Source organism: Triturus cristatus, chromosome 6, assembly GCF_964204655.1.
Source record: "Triturus cristatus chromosome 6, aTriCri1.1, whole genome shotgun sequence".
Taxonomy (NCBI): domain Eukaryota; kingdom Metazoa; phylum Chordata; class Amphibia; order Caudata; family Salamandridae; genus Triturus; species Triturus cristatus.
In genome coordinates, this window is record NC_140589.1 from 102,356,168 (window position 1) to 102,379,218 (window position 23,051).

At 44.6% G+C, this 23,051-nt stretch overlaps 1 protein-coding gene across 6 annotated transcripts in view; it reads right to left on the reverse strand.

Annotated features, from left to right (window-relative positions):
- The window catches only part of TMEM63B (transmembrane protein 63B), a 417,772-nt gene that overhangs the window by 17,973 nt on the left and 376,748 nt on the right, over window positions 1-23,051 (reverse strand). For all 6 annotated transcript variants that reach the window (XM_085610287.1, XM_085610286.1, XM_085610283.1 and 3 more), the window contains 2 exons: window positions 12,401-12,506; window positions 10,148-10,315 (listed from right to left, as the gene is read on the reverse strand). In XM_085610287.1, coding sequence (XP_085466413.1) covers window positions 10,148-10,315; window positions 12,401-12,506 — 274 coding nt within the window. The remainder of the gene's footprint in view (window positions 1-10,147; window positions 10,316-12,400; window positions 12,507-23,051) is intronic.

Consider the following 23,051-nt stretch of genomic DNA (forward strand, 5'->3'; position numbering starts at 1 on the left):
AGTGAGGGAGTACGCCCTCCCGTGGGTAACACTAAATCACTATAAGTACTCCCGCGATGGTCCAACCAGTAATAACAATATACTGCTAGTTCAAATGGTGGTATGCCCTATCTGAACTGTAAGACACCACCTAAGTGTGAGGAAGGAAGCAAGTCCTTTTGTTTTTATTTTCCCTCACACACCCTAGTGGTGTCATGCTTCATCATCGGGACACCCAGACGCCTAAAAGTCAGGGTGGGCTCAACCAGTATTTCAGGGAGCACTTGAGATGTTATTTGGCCAGGGGGTTTTAAAGATTAAAAATCGGTGTCAAACCCCAGTTTCCCTTTATTCTTGGGTTAGGCACTGATAATAAAAACAACATAAGTGGGTATCCAGGGATATTATGGTCCTAGGACCCTATTGCCAACATGTTTCTGTCCTAATAGCCCCATAAAGGGTGCGCGGACATTCTTCAGGGCGTATACCCCCTGTTAGAATAGAAAGGGGACTTCCCTATGCTAATGTGCAGTGTAAGGGCAGGTAGCTGCTCCTTATTATAAAGCTGTCGTTCTGTTAATAAATTCACTCCATCTGTGAAAAACAAACAAAAAAGACAAACAACAAATACAGCGCGTCAATTCCATTTTGCAAAGCACCTTTTCAACATGAATAATGTGATTGTCTCTGTATTCTCCACATCATCATGCGTGAAATCTAAAAATAGAATGTGCGCGTGATTGTAGCATAACCACTTGTGTAAGTGACACTCAACACTTATAGCGTGTGTATATTTGGTGGCGGTGATTTTCCGCATTCTATTCATACACACTATTGTGACGTGTAACTGCTCAGGTAGCGGTATATATCCGCTTCCCATTTCCACACATTCATTTGCGTGTGATTATAAGACATCGGTCTTCACAGTCAATCTTCTAATATATCAGCATGAGTTTAAAACAAATCCACTCCTATTCCATTCCTCTATAATAAATGCGTATTACCATTCTCGCATATGTCGTACCGTACAGCTTACCCCAATTTAGGAGAGGATAAACATCATGTGGGACCTCTATACGTGGGGTAGCCCTGTAGTCACACACTGTGGATTGGTAATGTGACAATTGTGCAAATCGGTACATTCCCGACCCAGCGATCGAGATATTTGACAAGACTGTTCACAATCAGGAGATCCAGTCCCATACCAGGTTATCGACATATGAAACAGAATAAAATAAAATAAACTTAAATAAAATGGGTACACGCTTGCTAACAAACACTCTGTGTCTCAGTTGGTTGTTTCATCCACTCGGGTCACTCATCCAGATTACTCACGCCACCAAGGGTCCTGCCCCGTATATACACTTATTCGGTATGGGTTCCCACGATTCGGACTCACTCACGTCCTCACGGCCATGGTTTTAAGCTTCCACTCGAACCTCGAGGGACGATCCCGTCAACTTCCGGAGTTACGAGTCCACGCCCCTTTGCGGAAGTGCGTTGTGCGCATGTCCCGCTTAGGGGATCCTGGGAGATGAAGTTTTTTGCAATATGGGTAGTTCCCGAGTTGTAAAGTTACTATCTATGAGTTGTTTACTTTTCTACTGGTGTCACGATATATGGAAGCTAACCAATTATATATATATATATATATATATATATATATATATATATATATATATATATATATATATATATATATATATATATATATATCTCTCTCTCACAGTTCCTAAGGGTTTTTTTACAAATGTCGTTATAAATGAAGGATTACTGATCCTTCAGTGACGATCTATGAGTTATTTACTTTTCTACTGGTGTCACGATGTAGGGAAGGTAACCAATTATATATATACATATATATCTCAGTTCCTAAGGGCTTTTTTTACAAATGTCGTTATTAATGAAGGAGTCCTGATCCTTCAATAACGATGACATGATCCTTTCCCATGAGGAAGTATACATATCACAAGGTCACAGTATATGATATGGATGGGTTCTTTTTGAATTATTTACTTTATTTACAATAGAAGGACCTAGTTGGATGTAATGGGAGGGTATACATTATTGATAAAATGTGGTCGATATAAACATATTGTAATTAATATCCTCATGTGTTTCCCTCAGAAATGGGTTATTACATCATCTACTTATTCCTGTTTAATTGGTTCCAGGGAATGTGGTCATTTAGACCAGTCACGTGGGTTTTCAATCTGTAAACCCATCTTTGTTCTCGTTCCAACAGTATTTTTGATGTGTTGCCATCCCCTTTTACTCTCTCAATTATGGACCACCATAGGTCGCTATCGTAGTGTTTCTTCTCTAGATAATGGGCAGTGAGTCTGGTTGCCGATATGGATCTCCTGATCGTACTCCTATGCTCATTAATTCGTACTTTTATTTTTCTCCCTGTCATCCCTATGTACATCAGCTGGCATGGGCATTTAATTACATAAATAACTTTATCCGAGTTGCAATTGGTGTGGGACCTTTGTTCCCATTTGTGGTGCATACCCAGATCAATTTCTTTAGTGTGTTCCGTAAATGCACATGCCACACAGGATCCACAAGGATAGTGACCCATAACTTGTGGCTGATTCCAAAGGGTGCTCTGATGTGTCGGTTTGGTTTTTTGTAAATCTGTGTGGATCAATGTATCTCTCAAACTTTTATTCCTTCTAAAGGAAAACATGAGTTTCTCAAAGTCCAACCTGTTTGATGTTAATATTGGCCATTTTTTGTTTATAATTTTCTTAAACTCATTAGAGGATGCATTAAAAGGAGTGACACAGATGAGGGTGTTTGCTTCCGCCTTTGATGAGTTTCAAGTAGAACTTCCCGTGGGGTATTGCGCAATCGTCTTTGGGCCTTCTCAATGACTCTTTTAGGGTAGGATCTTTCTTCCAGTTTCTTAGTCAGGATTTTTGCCTCATTCTTGTATTCGGTCAATTCTGCACAGTTTCTCCGTATACGTAGGAATTGCCCCACTGGTAGGTTCTCTCTTAGTGCACGTGGATGGGCACTGTTGAAATGTAACAGGCTATTTTCAAATGTGGGTTGGACTGTGAGAAACCCATGTTTTCCTTTAGAAGGAATAAAAGTTTGAGAGATACATTGATCCACACAGATTTACAAAAAATCAAAACGACACATCAGAGCACCCTTTGGAATCAGCCACAAGTTATGGGTCACTATCCTGGTGGATCCTGTGTAGCATATGCATTTACGGAACACACTAAAGAAATTGATCTGGGTATGCACCACAAATGGGAACAAAGGTCCCACACCAATTGCAACTCGGATAAAGTTATTTATGTAATTAAATGCCCATGCCAGCTGATGTACATAGGGATGACAGGGAGAAAAATAAAAGTACGAATTAATGAGCATAGGAGTACGATCAGGAGATCCATATCGGCAACCAGACTCACTGCCCATTATCTAGAGAAGAAACACTACGATAGCGACCTATGGTGGTCCGTAATTGAGAGAGTAAAAGGGGATGGCAACACATCAAAAATACTGTTGGAACGAGAACAAAGATGGGTTTACAGATTGAAAACCCACGTGACTGGTCTAAATGACCACATTCCCTGGAACCAATTAAACAGGAATAAGTAGATAATGTAATAACCCATTTCTGAGGGAAACACATGAGGATATTAATTACAATATGTTTATATGGACCACATGTTATCAATAATGTATACCCTCACATTACATCCAACTAGGTCCTTCTATTGTAAATAAAGTAAATAATTCAAAAAGAACCCATCCATATCATATACTGTGACCTTGTGATATGTATACTTCCTCATGGGAAAGGATCATGTCATCGTTATTGAAGGATCAGGACTCCTTCATTAATAACGACATTTGTAAAAAAAACCCTTAGGAAATGTGATATATATATATATATATATATATATATATAATTGGTTAGCTTCCATATATCGTGACACCAGTAGAAAAGTAAACAACTCATAGATAGTAACTTTACAACTCGGGAACTACCCATATTGCAAAAAACTTCATCTCCCAGGATCCCCTAAGCGGGACATGCGCACAACGCACTTCCGCAAAGGGGCGTGGACTCGTAACTCCAGAAGTTGACGGGATCGTCCCTCGAGGTTCGAGTGGAAGCTTAAAACCATGGCCGTGAGGACGTGAGTGAGTCCGAATCGTGGGAACCCATACCGAATAGGTGTATATACGGGGCAGGACCCTTGGTGGCGTGAGTAATCTGGATGAGTGACCAGAGTGGATGAAACAACCAATTGAGACACAGAGTGTTTGTTAGCAAGCATGTACCCATTTTATTTAAGTTTATTTTATTTTCTTCTTTTTCATATGTCGATAACCTGGTATGGGACTGGATCTCCTGATTGTGAACGGTCTTGTCAAATATCTCGATCGCTGGGTCGGGAATGTACCGATTTGCACAATTGTCACATTACCAATCCACAGTGTGTGACTACAGGGCTACCCCACGTATAGAGGTCCCACATGATGTTTATCCTCTCCTAAATTGGGGTAAGCTGTACGGTACGACATATGCGAGAATGGCAATACGCATTTATTATAGAGGAATGGAATAGGAGTGGATTTGTTTTAAACTCATGCTGATATATTAGAAGACTGACTGTGAAGACCGATGTCTTATAATCACACGCAAATGAATGTGTGGAAATGGGAAGCGGATATATACCGCTACCTGAGCAGTTACACGTCACAATAGTGTGTATGAATAGAATGCGGAAAATCACCGCCACCAAATATACACACGCTATAAGTGTTGAGTCTCACTTACACAAGTGGTTATGCTACAATCACGCGCACATTCTATTTTTAGATTTCACGCATGATGATGTGGAGAATACAGAGACAATCACATTATTCATGTTGAAAAGGTGCTTTGCAAAATGGAATTGACGCGCTGTATTTGTTGTTTGTCTTTTTTGTTTGTTTTTCACAGATGGAGTGAATTTATTCACAGAACGACAGCTTTATAATAAGGAGCAGCTACCTGCCCTTACACTGCACATTAGCATAGGGAAGTCCCCTTTCTATTCTAACAGGGGGTATACGCCCTGAAGAATGTCCGCGCACCCTTTATGGGGCTATTAGGACAGAAACATGTTGGCAATAGGGTCCTAGGACCATAATATCCCTGGATACCCACTTATGTTGTTTTTATTATCAGTGCCTAACCCAAGAATAAAGGGAAACTGGGGTTTGACACCGATTTTTAATCTTTAAAACCCACTGGCCAAATAACATCTCATCAAGTGCTCCCTGAAATACTTGTTGAGCCCACCCTGACTTTTAGGCGTCGGGGTGTCCCGATGATGAAGCATGACACCACTAGGGTGTGTGAGGGAAAATAAAAACAAAAGGACTTGCTTCCTTCCCCACACTTAGGTGGTGTCTTAAACTTCAGATAGGGCATACCACCGTTTGAACTAGCAGTATATTGTTATTACTGGTTGGACCATCGCGGGAGTACTTATAGTGATTTACTGGATGAAGGTCATCTTGTGGGACATCTGGAATGTCTGGATTATTATAATTGTCCCATGGGTCTGGGGATCCTGTAGGGGTGGGGTCTTGTGGCACGTCCCCTGGATCGTAGTATGGGTCCCCCTGATCATCATGGTCTGGAGACAGGGTCGGAGAGCGATGAGGCAGGGGTGGGGAAGGCGGAGGGGGCGGAGGTGGAGAGGGTGGAGGAGGTGGGGAAGGCACTCTGAAAGGGGAGGTAGCACAGTCTTTCCTCTTTGGAGGTGGAGGCGGAGCCGGTTTGTCCAAATGTCTCTTTTTAGAAGAAAGTGCCAAATGTCCAGTTTTTGGATCCTTGGTAAGTGTCTTTTGCAAGGGATCCGGTGTAAACAGTTCCTGAGACAGTGTTTGTTCCGTCGGCGCCGAAGGTTTCGGGGCGATGACTTTTTAGGCTTGTCCGTGCCGTGCTTTTTTGGAACCTCCTGTTTTTTGGTCGGCGCCGAGGTAGGCTTCGGCACGGGAGTGTCGGTGCCGAGGGCCTTATGGTGTTTGATCGGTACCGAAAGGCTGGGTTTCGACACCGAGTGCTTTGGTGCGGAGCTCGGTGTCGAGGTGGAGGCCGGTCTCTTTTTCGGTGCCGAAGTGTATTTATCGGCACTGCTGGCAGGCTGGCTCGAGCCCGAGCCGCCGGAAGGCCTATTAGGCTTCTTCACCGGGCCCGAAGGTGGGGTGTTCGAAGCAGTGTCTTTGGTCTTGCCTAGGCCCGAAGGCGAAGGCGTGACCGAAGCCTTTTTGGGTGTCGGCGCGTGTGTGGGAGGGGGTATAGTACTCACGACCCTCTGCGCCGGGGTGATGTCCTCCACATCCGAGTCGTCGGCTTCGGAAGCACTGACGAGGTCCTCTTCGGTGTGCTGCTGTCCCGGAGCTTCAACGTCATCCCCGAAGATGTCGACTGGAACGGAGGTCGAGGAGTGCGCCATGTTTCGCCTGGCCCTTCGATCTCGAATAGTCTTTTTCGATCTGAAAGACGAGCAGGCGGGACAGTCTCGAGCCTCGTGTTCAGGGGAGAGGCAGAGGTTGCACACCTCATGAAGATCGGTGTGGGGGAATTTGGACCCACATCGAGGGCACTTCTTGAATGGAGTTCTTTCCATCAGCCGGGACCGGAGCTTGGATAGGCCCGAAGGCCGCCGTCGACGACTGGAATCGAAGATGTGTCGAAGAGAAGGTGATTGAGGAGATCAGGATCTGAACAATACCGCGATGAGCGAGGATTCCGCTTCGATCTTCGAACTGGAAATGTTCGGAACCGGAGCGCGAAGTATTACATCCGAGCCCGATGGCGGAAAAAAACAATCTGAGGATGGAGCCGAAGCCCATGCGCAATACGGACCAAGGGAGGAGTCACCGACCTCGTGACTTCCAAAGACTTTCCAAGAGGAAAAACAAACTGCAAACATCCGGGCCCAACACCAGATGGCGATCTATGCAAAAGTGTGTAATCTGCAGCTCATATGCCTCGAACATAAAGGTTTTTGGACAATTTATTGTCCATGAGAGGTACCTCCATTAGTCCACTGGAGTCAGGGTACCCCTACCTTGACCAGTTCTATCACGTTTAACTTTATCTTCACCACCCGGGACCCGAGTCCCGATGAACAAAATGGCAGCTGCAACTTTCCTTTCACGTTGTGGCCAACCACCCACGGCATTGCTGTTGGTGTGTGAATTCATGAATCTGAGGAGGATGCGTGTCCCTAGATATACAAGTTTGGATTTCAGTTAAAATATCTCAAACTACTGAATGGAATTAAACCAAATAACACAAATGTCTCTTTCTGGACCAAGAGCTACCTTTCTACCACATTTGGTGTAAATCTGTCCAGCCGTTCAGGCTATCTTATGTCTAAAATCTCTATAGAAATTAACATGGGAAAACAGTTTTTTGACCCCTTCCCCTTTTTCTCGGCACCTACTAGACGGATCACTCCGAAACCTTTTTGGGGAACATTTTGAGAAGATTCGTCAAAAGGTGCCAAAGATATAAGCATGTCAAAAAAAAATTCCTATAGAAACACGGTCCTAATTATAACTACCTACTGCGGACCGCCAGCATGTAATATATATATTTGTGGGTATGTGTATATACATATATATATATATAAATACACAGACACATATATTATATATTCATATACATACTCATATATATACATATTCCAGGTTCTTGTACTTTTATTGACCAAACGCAGTGGTATAAAAACTCATTACACACAGAATCACGAAATATAGGAGATATTTCATAGTTGCCTATGAAATATGGATTTCATTATATTGAGAGCACCCAAGTCACACTACAAAGCTTTAACACTGTCCGGGTTATTAGGACTATGTGGCAAAAATGGCCAAATTATATGACAAAAAAGCAAATTACGTGGCACATTCTCCGTCAACATTTTTTGTATCCATGTACGATAGAAACAACAATTTTGGTGATACAATTTATTCAACAAAGGCAAACAAAGCCTAAACATTCTAATTCCAATCAGTGTCCACTGTCACCAGCACTTTCAAGAAAACAGCTTTTCCAAACCAACTACCCCAAAATGAACATGTGATCTAAAAAATCCCAAATGGTTGCAAGGTGCGATATGGCCCTCTATTGCCCTCTCAGGGTACTGGCGGCATATGCACATCTTTACAAAGTCACCAGATCCCAATATTGGCCCATACGTTATACATTTTGAAGTTTAAAGTGAAGTTATACATAGGATTTCTAATAATAAAAAAAAAAAGATTTTAAAACCAAAAAGCACTGAAATTCACTGACTGTACCCAAATGTTGTAAGGATAACTTGCACCGCCATAGATGTTAGATGTCAGCAGTAATGTAATATGTGCAGTTAGTTGCATTTAACAGGTGAATTTCTGTTTTTTTTTTTTTTTTGGATTAGTAGTGCTATGCACAGCAGGGGTGTGGGGAGAGGGTTTGGCTGCAGGGCCTACCAGTGGACATGCCATGCTCCTAACAGCGGGGCTGCCAAAAGCTGTGTGCTGCAAGAGATTGGCAGGCCAGGCCCAGCACCCAACCACTTGTGGGCAATCAACCCCACTCCCCCACCAAGGCCCGTGCTTGGTGTGGGGCTGGCACTAGGGACTGCAGCCAGGCCCTGCAGCCAAAACCTTGATGAGCGGTCAACCAGCCACAGGATCCCGTCCTACATTTATTTATTCATTTTTGGGACCACATTGGCGGGGAAAGGAGGACATGAGAAGTAATCAGTGTATCCAAATCGCAGAGTCCTGTAATGACTACCACAACATGAATCTTCAGTTTGCAACCAGCCACTCACATCGCTCAGTCTGGCAGAATGCTCTTTGGTTGGTCTTTCCCCGCAGGACTCCACTGCAACAGATATTGCTATTTTTAGAACTTAATTTATCTAAAATGGCTCAATAGATTTACACCAAATTCACAAGAAGCTCGCTTTATGTATAAATAACTAGCTTTCTCCGTAATTCTCTTCAGCTGTTTTTTCTATATCATTGTCTAATGTTTCCTAAAGAAATTGAAGGGTGCAAAAAGTGTTTTAGATCGCCCCTTTTACTTATGGCAAAACAAGGCAAAACAAAAAACTCTCTTCCAATGGAAACTCTAATTCACATAACTACACAGTGGCTACCCCCACTGTGTAACTAACATACAAGATATATATTATATATACACGTATATATCTATACACATACGTATATACACACACATTTATGTGTGTGTGTGTGTATCTATTGTTAGGTTTCCATTTCTTTAATTTGTAAAAAAATACAAAAAATATATAATTTAATATAAAGAAATACAGTTTAAAGTTTTATAATTTTTTTAAGGGTGGTAGAAAGATTTTAGGATTCAGGGTGGGTAAGTGTATAGGGGTAGTAAGGCGATTTTAGGGTACAGGGCTAGGTAGTGTTTAAGGTTAGTAAGGAGTATTTAGGGGTTCAAGTATAACTCGTATATAGTGGAAGTAAGACTTTTTTTAGGATTAAGGGATGGGTGTCGTTTAGTAGAAGTAACGAGTTTTTAGGTTTCAGGAATAGGTAGGTTATAGAAGTAGTAAGGAGTTTTGAGGTTTGAGGGATAGATAGTATTTAGGGCAGGGGTGGGGTTCTTAGGGCTCAGGGAGAAGATTGTCTCTAGGGGTATTAAGGGGTTATTAGGATTCAGAGATGGGTAGCGGTCAGTGGTAGGAAGCAGCTTTGAGGGTTCAGGGATAGGTAATGTAAAATTAATTTATGTTAAATAAATTTAATTCAATGAAGTTACATACATTAAAATTAAATAAAATCTAAAATATTTTAATTGAAATAAAAGTTTATGTACTCTTTTATTTGAAAATATTTAAAGTTTAAAAAAGTGATTTATTTTTGGAAGTAAAACGTGTGTGTGAGAGTTTCAAATAATGCTTACCAGCTTACCTGAGAAGTTAAGGCACTCCTGATGTACGTACCTCGATGTATTGACTGATAATTATTAATGAGACCCTTCATTGAACTGTGCACAGTTGTCTGAAGTACAAACTCAAGGAAGCTACAGTACACTGTCACATCAACATTAGACAACTAGGTCATAATCTCTTCAAACTGTGTTTACTTTCATCACTCGCCTGGCACTCACCTGTCCTCATTGTGGAGAAGAAGAGCAACCAGAAGAGGCAGAGGATGGGCGCTGCCACCACCTGGTTTACCGCCCCGGAGTGGATCTTCTTGTCCAGCTTCGCTGGCAGGTATGCGTAGTACAGGTTGTATCGGTCGACCAGATGTTTCAGGAGCATGTACATCAACCCTGCGGGGGAACAGATGGTTCTTACTGGTTGCACAACATGCTGCTGATCTTGACTAAAGGAGAGGAGCATGGGTTTCGACTTGGCTCAAAGGAAAAAAAGAGGACATGCAAGCCAGAAGGTAGAAGGCCATTGCTTGGGTGTCTGCATGAGTCTAAGTCTACTCTGATGAACATACAAGGCCTTCATGCATGGGTTAAAGGCAGCCTGTCACATGGGAAGTTGACTACACCTACTAACATCTGGGTAGGTTTAGTAACAGTTCATAAAGGTTCTTAGCAAGTTTGTTTGTATTGCAGTAAACGAGGAGTAGAAAAGGTCTTGAATAATGGTTGACACTAAGTTGGACGACCATTGCTCATGAAAGCTTTATCAATATCCGGCCACTGAGATGTACAGGCCATCCTGGTCTCATGCTACAGTAGTGAGGGTAAGGCCTAAATGTTGTGTTACCTGGCCACTGCAGATCACCTTTGTGTTAGGTTTGGCCAGAGACTGAATGCATCTTTGTCGTTGGGAGCTTGTCTATGATTATCTGGTGAGATCAAAATTGGCCAACGCAGGCTTGCCTGCCTCCTTGTAGTTTTACCCAAACTGGTTCTTGCAAGGTTCGCCTTCCTTTGCTCCAGTGTGAGAAAGTGCGACATATATGGAGAGACCTCCGTGCAGCTGGGAAGAGACCTTGGAAGAGAAGAGGCACCAGGCATGAAGTGAGGAGTGTCTGAGACCATAGCAAGTTCTGTTAAAAAAAACCCTTTCTCTTTACCCAGCAGTGCCAGGCAGGGAGAGATGAAGACATTGTCAGAAAACTGAGGAGGAAAGCCTTCTGCCAGCTGTGAGTGGCTGCACGGTCAGACCAAGAGTCAAGAGTAAGTGATTTGAAGATGGTTCCCCTTTAATGAGAGACTGTCCACAGGACACAGTTCTGCTTCAGACTTTTCACCATCTTGGTGAATCTCCTCTGTACTGCCCTTGAGAACTGCACATGATGCTTTGTCTCCCAGCTAAAGCTCTCAGAGCACCCCCAACCTTTGCGCACTGTCTAGACTCACAACCTTCTAAGAGACTTCAGTTTATCAGAAAGGGCAGGTTTCAGAGGGCGTATCAAAGGCAGTCCTACAGACAAACATCGTTTCCCAGCACTCATAGGACCTCTGGCAGCTCAGACTCCACACCACAAGCCTGAACACCAGACGGAATCACCTACCGTACATACCTGGGCTGTGTCCTTCAAACGCTCCCTTTTTAGCTCCTTCACTCTCTTTTGTCCTGGCTGACTGTCTACTGCTGAATCCCTCTCTCTCTCTTTTCTTGTTAGCGCATGCCAACTGTCTGATCTCTCGCCTCCCTGTGCCAGTCTCTCTCTATCTTCTCAACTGCAAGTGTCTGTCTCTCAGGAAGCAGAGAGCGCTGTTCTGGAACAGAGACCCCAACTGTCCTGGTTATTATTGGTTAACAAATCTTTTGAGAAAAAATATTGAATTTGCAATATAACAAGGTACCAGTCTCACAAGCATTTTACCATGATGTCTTTCACACAGATACGTCCGCCTTAGCATGTCTCACCGGTAGCAGTAACTGCCATCCAGCCACGGCAAGTAAGAGCGGTAGGGGGGTGGGGGGCCAGGTGACGGGGAGATTTCGAGAGAAGACCACGAGGGAAAATTATTTATTTCATTTTCCCTCATGGTCGTCTCTCAAAATCCCCCCTCACCTGGCCCCACCGCACTCACCTGCAGGGGCCGCGGCTGCTTCCATCCCAAGATCTCAACAATCAACGGGGAAATTAAAAATAAATTGGGAAACTTCTTTATAGGCTGAATTCTGAAGGCCAAGGCATTCACGCTCTGTAATGAGTGGATTGCCTGACTCAACTGCACTCATTTTACAAGTCTTAGAAAAAGGAAAAGTGAGTCAGCCATCACAGTTTTGCGGGCACGTTGCCCTGGTCAAGTGCACATCAACCTATGTTCAATCACAGCAAGCCACGGTTCGTACATGAATATAAAACTGAGAAGGGTCTGCAGTGTGGTGAACTACAATGAACACAGAATGTGTTGAGGTCTGGCTGAGCCAGGCAGACCTACCGAAGGGCACGATGATGGGACAGGTGATGCTGTACGTCATGACAACGGTGAAGATGCACATCATCCAAGCGTAGGCCGCACCGAACTGGAACTCGTATGCCTGGTGCTGGGAAGTAGACAGAAGATGTTACACAGTTATCACACTGGGGTTAGCAGGCAAGGCTCGAGTCAAACAAGCCCATAGAATGAGCGTTGTACGTAGGAGACTGTAGGAAAATAGGCGGACGTTTCCTACCAGCCTCATAACCTTGAATGAATAAATCCCCCCACCTTAGTAAACGTCCTACCACGGCAGTGTTAAACACTCGGGAACAACCCTCTTAACTATTCCCACCACATAACCTACCAAAATAATTACATGCAGCTCAGAAGGCCAACTCCAAGAAACGTACACACACAGTCTGGGCACAGTACCAAAGGATGCATGGTTGTGCAGGTTTCACACTCGGTTGAAAAGCCACAAGTACATTTTAAGACGTGTGAGTTAAAAATTTTAACTGTTGTAGATTTCCCAGAGAAACCCTAGGGTTCTTAATAGATCCTTAATGTCAGAAATCTACAAAACATAAAGGTAATACTACATGATATTATTTCTAACTATTGAAAGACGTCTTTTGTGAATTGGGCTATGGACTTTAATCAAGGGAGACGATTATTGAGACAACGCTCAGGCAAGAACTTCTCAAAGCGATTCCCTTCGCATAAGACTATTAAACAAGTATCTATGAGGACTTAAGTTTTAATAAGGTGGGTATCTGCTCACAGGAGATGCAGTTCGAGACCTCTCTTGACTGAAGAACTGACTACAAAAGGTGTAATCAATGAGACACAACCACACAAACCAAGGACTGTGGAGTAAACCAAGACACAATATTGTTCTTTTTTTTTGCTTTCTAGAAAGTGTGCAAAATGTAGTTTCTTCTGGTGGTATCCATAATTTTGCACTTTGTGAGACTGACAAAATTAGAGTGGTTTGGTCAGTTATGGCAAGGACAATATTCCCAGATAAATCCTTTGTTTTGGAACAATATTATGCAATAAACTTATTTACAAGGATCACAGTGAAAATACAATCATTTTATTTTTTCCAGGGGGTCCCAAATCTTTTGGTAATGAAAAAGGGCAAATTTGTTGAATTTTCAAAAAGTCTGTTACTGGTTGGCAAACAGTTATAAATTACTTTCATAACCCTATCACCAATGCCAAATAGCTTACATGCTAATGAGATTTAAGGAAAAGGTAATATCAGTTTGAAAAAGTTATGATTTACTTGTAGATAATTTTTATCGCCAATGATATTTTTGGCCCTTTTAAAAAGAAAGGGTTGATTGGGGAAAGTCATGAATAATGTTTGTCACTTTTCACCAATCAATTATTACAGTGTTGAAAGAAAATTATACAGATCATAAAGAATTCATCACAAAATAAAAAATTACAAATGACATAAGTACTACAAATCCATATTAAAAGTAGAATGGGAACTATATTGATAAATTAACATAACAAGGACACCTTGCCAAAAACTTTGAATTACTAAGCAATTTAATTGACCAAGTTTTACCTCTCAAATAATATTTTTCCAAAATGTCCCAACTCCCACACACATACTGCGTAATAAAAATACTTTTTCAATACTCAATACATTGTAGTCACAAATGCATGCAATTTGTTGATGCAAAGGTTTACATACAGATAAACAAAAAAACTAATCACCCATAACCAACTTTACATAAGAACCCAGTCCCTGAAATGGACACTGACAGGAACATTGAATGAGTCCGAGACATTTTTGCTGAGTATAAAAGATACATCCTGAAAGAGCAAAGGATGAGGGTGTGTTCTCCCATTATTTAAAGCCGATGTGTTGTTCTACGGATTTACATCCCCGGAAAACGTGCTCCAGTGAGGGGTGTGGAATCCCAGACAAATCGCGTCCACCTGAGCTACAGGTTCACAGAACATATCTTTCTTCTCCTTGAGTTGAAGCTACACTGAAAAGGAATATGCTACTTACCAGTATGCATCTGTTCTTGGCATGTAGAGCTGCAGAGTTGTACACTTAGCATAGATCGCCATCTGGTGTTGGGCCCGGATGTTTGCAGTTTGTTTTTGTTCTTTGGACAGTCTTTGGAAGTCACGAGTTCGGTGACTCCTCCTTCGGTCCGTACTGCGCATGGGCTTCGGCTCCATCCTCAGATTGTTTTTCGCCAACAGGGAAATGATGGAGCGTAGTAATAACAGTGAGAAACCCATGTGTCTTGTATCTAAATAAGATGGACTGGAACGGATACAGGTAGCCGGGGAGGCGGGTGGGCGTGTACAACTCTGCAGCTCTACATGCCAAGAACAGATGCATACTGGTAAGTAGCATATTCCGTTCGAGGCATATGAGCTGCAGATTGTACACTTAGCATAGATTATATAGCAGTACCCAACCTTAGCGGCGACACCGGTATCCGTTGCAGCGGTTTGAAAAAGTGTCTTTAGTACAGCCTGGCCCACACTAGCTTGCTGCTTGGAATGCACATCTACACAGTAATGTTTTGTGAAGGTGTGTGGTGTTGACCATGTGGCTGCTTTGCAGATGTCATCTAAGGGTATGTTCCCTAGAAAAGCCATCGAAGCCCCTAACTTTCTAGTAGAGTGGGCTTTAGGTGGAACAGATAATGTTCTTTTTGCCTTTTGATAGCAAATTTGTATGCACTTTACAATCCACCTAGCTATCCCTGATTTAGAGATGGGGTTGCCTTTATGTGGTGGAGAGAAGGAAACGAACAATTGTTTAGTCTTCCTGAAAGGTTGCGTTCTTTGTATGTAGTACAGCAAAGCCCTCTTAACATCAAGTGTGTGTAAGGCCCTTTCTGCAACAGATTGAGGTTGCGAGAAAAAGACAGGTAATTCCACCGATTGATTGAAGTGGAAGGGGGAAATGACCTTGGGCAGAAACTTCGGATTTGTACGAAGTATGACCTTGCTGTGATGTATTTGTAAGAAGGGTTCCTGTATAGTGAACGCTTGTATTTCACCAACCCTCCTAAGGGAAGTGATAGCTAAGAGGAAAGCTGTTTTCCAGGTGAGGAACTGTAGCTCACATTTATGCATTGGTTCGAAGGGTGGACCCATTAGCCGTGTAAGAACTACATTTAGATTCCATACAGGGGAAGGTGGTGCCCTGGGAGGAATTACTCGTTTAAGGCCTTCCATAAAGGCTTTAATAGCGGGCACTCTGAACAGTGATAAATGCTGTCTGTTTTGTAGATAAGCAGCAATCGCTGCTAGGTGTAGGCGTATGGATGAATATGCCAGGTTACACCTGTGAAGATGGAGCAGATAGCATATGATGTGCTGTATGGATGCATCTAAAGGGTTGATTGTATTGTTACGGCAGTAAATTACAAATCTTTTCCACTTTGCGGCATAGCATGCTCTAGTGGTAAGACGTCTGGCTTCCATGATGATGTTCATGCAATCAGGGGGAAGGTTAAGGTATCCAAATTCTAAGATTTCAGGAGCCAGATCGCAAGGTTGAGCTGAGCTGGGTCCGGGTGCCTGATTTCTCCATGGTTCTGGGTTAGGAGGCATGGGGACAGGTGCAGTTTTTGATGTGGTACCACTGATAGTTGTAGTAGTGTGGTGTACCACGGCTGTCTGGCCCATGTTGGAGCTACTAGAATGAGTGTGAGGGAGTGCTGCTGTAGCTTCCTTACCACTAACGGAATTAGTGGGAGAGGTGGAAAGGCGTATGCAAATCTGCCTGACCAGTTCATCCATATCGCATTGCCCTTGGACAATGGGTGTGGGTATCTGGCGGCGAAGCTTGGGCATTTTTTGTTTTCGTGGGTGGCGAAGAGGTCTATCTGAGGATGCCCCCACTGTTGGAAGAATGGGTGAAGAACTTGTGGATGCAGTTCCCATTCGTGTAGTTGTTGCGTTTGTCTGCTGAGCAGATCTGCCATGGTGTTTTGTACGCCTGGAACGTGCTGTGCCAGGAGAAAGATGTTTTGGGGAATTGCCCATCTCCATATGCTCTGGGCTAAGCGGGAGAGCTGGGGAGAGTGTGTCCCCCCCTGTTTTTGGATATAATACATTGCAGTCATGTTGTCTGTGCGAATGAGGACTGCTTTGCCCGAAATCTGTTTTTGAAAAGATTTTAGGGCTAGAAAGATCGCCAAGAGCTCCAGATGGTTGATGTGGAGCGATTTTTGCTGTGGCGTCCATAGACCTTGCATTGTGAGGTGTAAGAGGTGCGCTCACCAGCCGGAGAGCGATGCGTCCGCTGTTAGAATCACCTGAGGAACCGGGTCCAGGAACGGCCGCCCTTTGGAGAGGTTTGTGGTGTTCCACCACTGCAGAGAGTGATGGGTGCGGCCGTCCACCAACACCAGATCCGTCAGCTGACCCTGGGCCTGGTTCCACTGTCGTGCTAGGCACTCTTGAAGTGGACGCATGTGGAGTCTTGCATGGGGCACTATGAAAATGCAAGACGCCATCATTCCTATGAGCTTCATAAACACTCTTGCTGGAAGAGAGTGTTGAGGAAGGGATGTTTTGCGCAAGGCTTGTATGCTTGCGATCCTGGCTGAGTTTGGATAGGCAATACCTTTGGAGGTGTCTATAGTTGCCCCGAGATATTGCTTTGTGTGGGATGGTAGGAGGTGGGACTTTTGGTAGTTCACCGTGAAGCCTAGCCGGTGGAGTAGTTGAATGGTGCTGTTGGTGTGTTGCACACATTGGTTGTAGGACGTGGCTTTTATGAGCCAGTCGTCTAGGTAAGGGAAGACGTGAATATGTTGACGCCTGAGGTGTGCTGCTACAACTGCTAGGCATTTGGTAAACACCCGTGGTGCGGTGGTGACCCCGAAGGGGAGAACCGTGAATTGGTAATGCTGACCGTCCACCACGAACCTGAGGTACTTCCTGTGAGAAGGGTGTATTGGAATATGAAAGTATGCGTCCTTTAGATCCAAGGTAGTGAGAAAGTCTCCCTGACAGAGGAGTGGGAGGACTTGTTGTAGGGTGACCATGTGGAAATGGTCTGAATGTATGTACGCATTTAGAGGCCGGAGGTCCAGAATGGGCCTCAGGGTCCCGTCTTTCTTTGGTATAAGGAAATACAGGGAGTAGACCCCTAGATTTTGCTGATTGACGGGGGCCTGCTCTATAGCGTGCTTTTGGAGGAGGGAGAGCACCTCCTGTTTGAGCAGTGTGGAATGTTCTTGAGACATTGGACGGTGCCTTGGTGGGATATTGGGTGGGGTAGATGTTAGCTCGAGACAGTACCCTGACCGAATAATTTGGTTCACCCATTTGTCCGATGTTATGGATTCCCATGCGTGGATAAAGTTTTGTAGTCTGCCCCCGACCGGAGTGGGATGGTCTGGGGGGAGTGAAGGGAAGTCATTGTGCGGGCGGGGTGGCAGAACGGGTGGTGTTAGTTTTGCCCCTGCCCTTATTGTTGTTGCCTCTGTAACCACCCCTTTGGTAGCCCTTTGAAAAGGTATTTTGAGGAGGGGACTTGTAGGAGGTAGAGGCGCTATCGGTGGAGTAGCCTCTGCCTGTGCTACGAAAGGATGAGCGTCGAAAGGAGCGTTTAGGGGCCTGTGATTGGAGTGCCCCCATAGACTTTGCTGTGTCTGTGTCCTTTTTCATCTTTTCTAATGCTTCGTCCACCTTTGGCCCAAAGAGAGTTTGTTGGTCAAAGGGGTGATTTAGTATGGACGCCTGGACTTCAGGCTTGAACCCTGAGATCCTGAGCCAGGCATGGCGACGAAGCAGGACACTGGTATTTATGGCTCTAGATGCAGTGTCGGCTGCATCGAGGGCACACTTAATGGAGGCGTTTGTAATTAGTTTACCCTCCTGTATCAGGTCATGAGCCTTGCGTTTGTGTTTTTCGGGGAGGTGCTGCATAAGAGCCTCAAGCTCGTCGTAGTGTGCTCTGTCATAGCGCGCAAGTAGCGCTTGTGTATTTGCAATGCGCCACATGTTTGCAGCTTGGGAGGCGGTGCGTTTGCCAGACGCGTCTAGAAGTTTGGATTCCTTATCTGGCGGTGGGGCTTCTCCTGAGGACTGGGAGTTAGCCCGCTTTCTAGCTGTGGACACAACTAGGGAATCTAAGGGAGCAGGGCCCTTAATGTATGCAGGGTCTGTGGGTGCCGCCTTGTACTTCTTTTCTATTCTAGGGTTCAATACCCTGGCCCTGACAGGGTCTTTGAACACCTCTGCAGCATGCTTGGTGACACCTTTAAGCATGGGCAAGATAGACGTGGACTTGTCCTGAATGTCAAATGTGTCCAGTAGGAAGTCGTCTTCCACTGGTTCACTATGCATTTCCACCCCATGGTAGTGTGCTGCTCTCTGCACTAAGTGATGAAACCCTAAGGAGTCCTCAGGGGGAGACGGCCTGGATGGGTATAGTTCGTCCTGAGGTATATCTGGTATGTCAGGGATTTGGTAGTCTTCCCATGGGTCAGGGGTCCCCGGTGGAGTGGGGTCCATTGGGGCGTCCGCCGGGTCATAATCTGGATCCCCGTAATCCGGATCTGGGGACGGGGTCGGGGAGCGATGAGGTAAGGGTGGCGGAGACCTGGGAGGGGGAGGGGGTGGAGGAGGCAGAGGAGGAGGTAGTGGGGAGGGCACTCTGAGAGGAGAAGTAGCAGAGTCCTTCCGCTTGGGCGGTGGAGGAGGAGCCGGTGTGTCAAGACGCCTTTTCTTGACAACTAAAGTCAATAGCCCAGTCTTTGGATCTTTAAATAGAGTCTTTTGCACAGGGTCTGGTGTAAAGAGGTCCGGTGGCACCGAATCGTCCGCTGGCGCCGATGTTTTCGAAGCCGAGGGTTTCGATGGTTTCTGTGCGCCATGCTTTTTTGGTACCTCCGGTTTTTTCGGCGTCGAAGGAGTTTTCGGCGCCGGAGCGTCGGTGCCGACAGATTTGTGATGGTGTTTTATCGGCACCGAGAGTCCAGGCTTCGGCACCGGTGGCTTCGGAGTCGAGCTGGGTATCACTTTCTTCGGTGCCGGATGGGGTTTATCGGCACCAGGCGTCGGCTGGCTCGAGCCCGAGCTGCCGTGAGACTTCTGAGGCTTCGACACCGGGCCCGAAGGTGGGGTGATAGAAGCTGTGTGCTTGGTTTTACCCAGGCCTGCAGGCGAGGGTGTAACCTGAGTCTCTTTGGTTTTGGGCGCGGGGGTGGGAGGGGGTACAGTACTCACGACCCGCTGCGCCGGTGTGATGTCCTCCACGTCGGAGTCGTCGGCTTTGGAAGCGCTGACGACGTCGTCCTCCTGCTCGGCCTGTAGTTGCCCCGAAGCTCCGGCGTCTTCTCCGAAGATGTCCGGTGGAGCTGCGGTCGATGAGTGCGCCATGGTGCGTCGAGCTCTTCGATCCCAGATGGTCTTTTTTGATCGAAAAGACTTACAGGCGGGGCAGTCTCTAGCCTCGTGTTCTGGATAGAGGCAAAGGTTACACACCTGATGGAGGTCGGTGTGGGGAAATTTAGACCCACATTTTGGGCACTTTTTGAACGAAGTCCTTTCCATCGGCCGGGACCGGAGTCGAGGAGGGCCCGAAGGCCGGTGCCAATGTACGGGATGGAGAAAAGTGCCGCTTCGAGAGATGAAGTTAGATGAAGAAACTCGAAGAACGAGGATTTTCCGTCGAGGCTGGAACCGTAGAAGTTCGAAGCCGGAGCACGAAGTATCACATCCGAGCCCGATGGCGGAAAAAAACAATCTGAGGATGGAGCCGAAGCCCATGCGCAGTACGGACCGAAGGAGGAGTCACCGAACCCATGACTTCCAAAGACTGTCCAAAGAACAAAAACAAACTGCAAACATCCGGGCCCAACACCAGATGGCGATCTATGCTAAGTGTACAATCTGCAGCTCATATGCCTCGAACAAACAAGTTATAATGCTACACAAAAGTACATCATCCTGGAACACAAACTGCAGAACACCTGAACCTGAGATCCAATACTACAACAAACACATCCTCATGGGAAATGGCCTATCTGAAATATAGCCCAACTGAAGAACAACACATCCACCTGATATAGTGCCATGATATATACTCTACCATGAGATCTAGGAGCACCAGAAACACACCCACTTGAGATGTAGCTTCAGACAAGAACACATCCACCTGAAGTGTTGTTACACAGAATAATACATAATTCTAAGATAAGCTCCAAAGAACAAAAATCCTCCTTCACTACAGCTCCACCCAAGAACACATCCTCCTAAGATACAGCTACAGAGGAAAAAAACTTCTCGAGTTATAGCCTTCATTAAAGAACACCACCTTGACAAACAGCTTCACAGAAAAACAGTCTACTGAAATATAGCTTCATGAAGAAATAATCATACAGACATATTTAGAAAAACATCCTCTTGAGATATAGCCCCTCAGAGAATCACTCAGTCCTGAGATATAGCTCTACAGAAAGAATATACTTGTGAAATATAGCTCCACACAAAAGCACATCCTCCTGATCTATAGCTTCACAGAGAAGCACAGCTTACTGAAATATAGCTCTCTAGAGAAACGCATCCACAGAAATAAACTTCCTCATGAGATATACCCCCTCACAGAACATATAGTCCTGTGGTATAGCTCCACAGAAGAAATATACTCCTGAAATATAGCTCCCCATTGGAGCACATCTGCCTGAAACGTAAATCCGTAGAACACATCGGCTTTAAATAAAGGTGTATGGGAGAACACATCCTATTCCTTTGCTCTTCCAGCTGGTCTCTCACACATGCAGCAACGATGTACAGACCGAGGCTCAATCCCTGCATCTTAAAATGCGCTCAGCTCCTGCTCAGACCATCAACTTAAACTGCCACTACCATTGCTATTTCACTTATCCGGGGTTATTTTACTCATTTGGTGGAATTCCCACCTTCAAAAACCTTCTGCGCATGTTGCCTTCTGGATTAGCAAGCCTACTGCGAAAGCACCTACGATTGTACTTTTATAAAACTATCACCTGTATGGCATGGGCTTCACGACTCCTTCGTCATGGGTGGCATTAAGCAACCATGCAGCAACCAATGCTACAGACAGGGTCAACACACACACAAACGCCCAACAGAACACACTAGACCAACCACCTTAAATATTTCAGCATCGTACAGATCTGTCTTCCGGTTAGCTATGACCATGATCGCAATTGCACATGCCACCATGGCACGTCACACACTAGTATCCCATAGAACATACTGATCAGAACCCGTGACACAAATCCGACACAGCACAGCACAGCTATGCCATGAAGGTGCCTGTCAGGGTACTCAACAGCTCTTGCTGACTTCCACACAACAATAACTACTACAGAGCATCTTTCCAATCACATATATAATTTGCTTTTCATAAATAGAACAGGCGAAACAAGTAAAATGGCAGAGAAACTTTAACCACCTATAAAGATATCTAGGGATAGGGTGCTAACAATTGTGGGGGTTGTTAAAAAATGTATAATTGTAAGGCACTTCCTCAATATTGTGTAAACCAGGAGCTATGCCTTTTAAACTAGTTGTGCTTTGGCATGCACACTTATTGTATGTTTATCTGAGTGCTCTACTGTTTTAATTCGGCACACTTGCACACCTCCTAGATTAAGCCTTTATTGCCAGCCCACGCTATCCCTGGGAGAGTCAATACCCAAATAATAGGCTACTTGATCTTACAATGTAACAATTGTTGATGTTACAATGATCTTGCTCAGATGCCATGCCACCTAGCGCCAGCTGCCAGCACTTTAGAAAAGAGTGCTGCCTAGATATCACGTACTATGCTTGCGTGTGATTAGGCTCTTTTGGTGCCAACACACACAGTGCTAGGTTGGTGCTATGTAGATGCTGCTTCCAACACACAGGCCCTCATTGCCCCTCTTGCTAGGTTGACGCTATGTAGATTCATCCAAGCAGGTGAAATGCCCAAAAGCCTGCCACTTAACAGAAATGAATGCTTCAGCACAGGAAGCCACAAACACACACAACTCCAACAGAATACATTAGAAACACCACATTACATACATCAACACAGTACTGATAACCACTTTGTAGATATCCCAGCACTCACAAAAGCACATGTAACATTGACACACAACATACTAGCATCCAACAACACATTTTGACAGAAGATCTAAGTCAAATTCAAAACAACCCTGATATACCATGTAGCTGGTGATGGTGGCACCCAAGAGCACTCCCAACTTCCTCCCAGCAATATCAACTATCCAGCACCTTTCCAATAACACTTACAAGTCACCATTCTCAAACAGGCCAAAGGACCCACATCACCACCTATCACAATGAAAAAAGTACTTTAGCAAATACACCCACCCACCCACATATTACAAAGAACACTGGCAGGGTCAAACTATTTTTACTCTAACAATAGCCAACTGAAATCATTACTAAGCTAGTCAAACAATTCTATACACAACCGCTTGATGAAAATTTCTCAATCATTTGCAAAAAAGGTTCTCCGATTATACACCGATGGTAGAAAAAACTCCACAAATGGTAACAACATGAAAGACATCAGTGCCACAGAAGAAACATGCTCTTGAGATAGAAGTAAATCATCCGCATACTCCCACAGGACATATTCTCTTTGAAAAAGAGACTATAAATACATCCA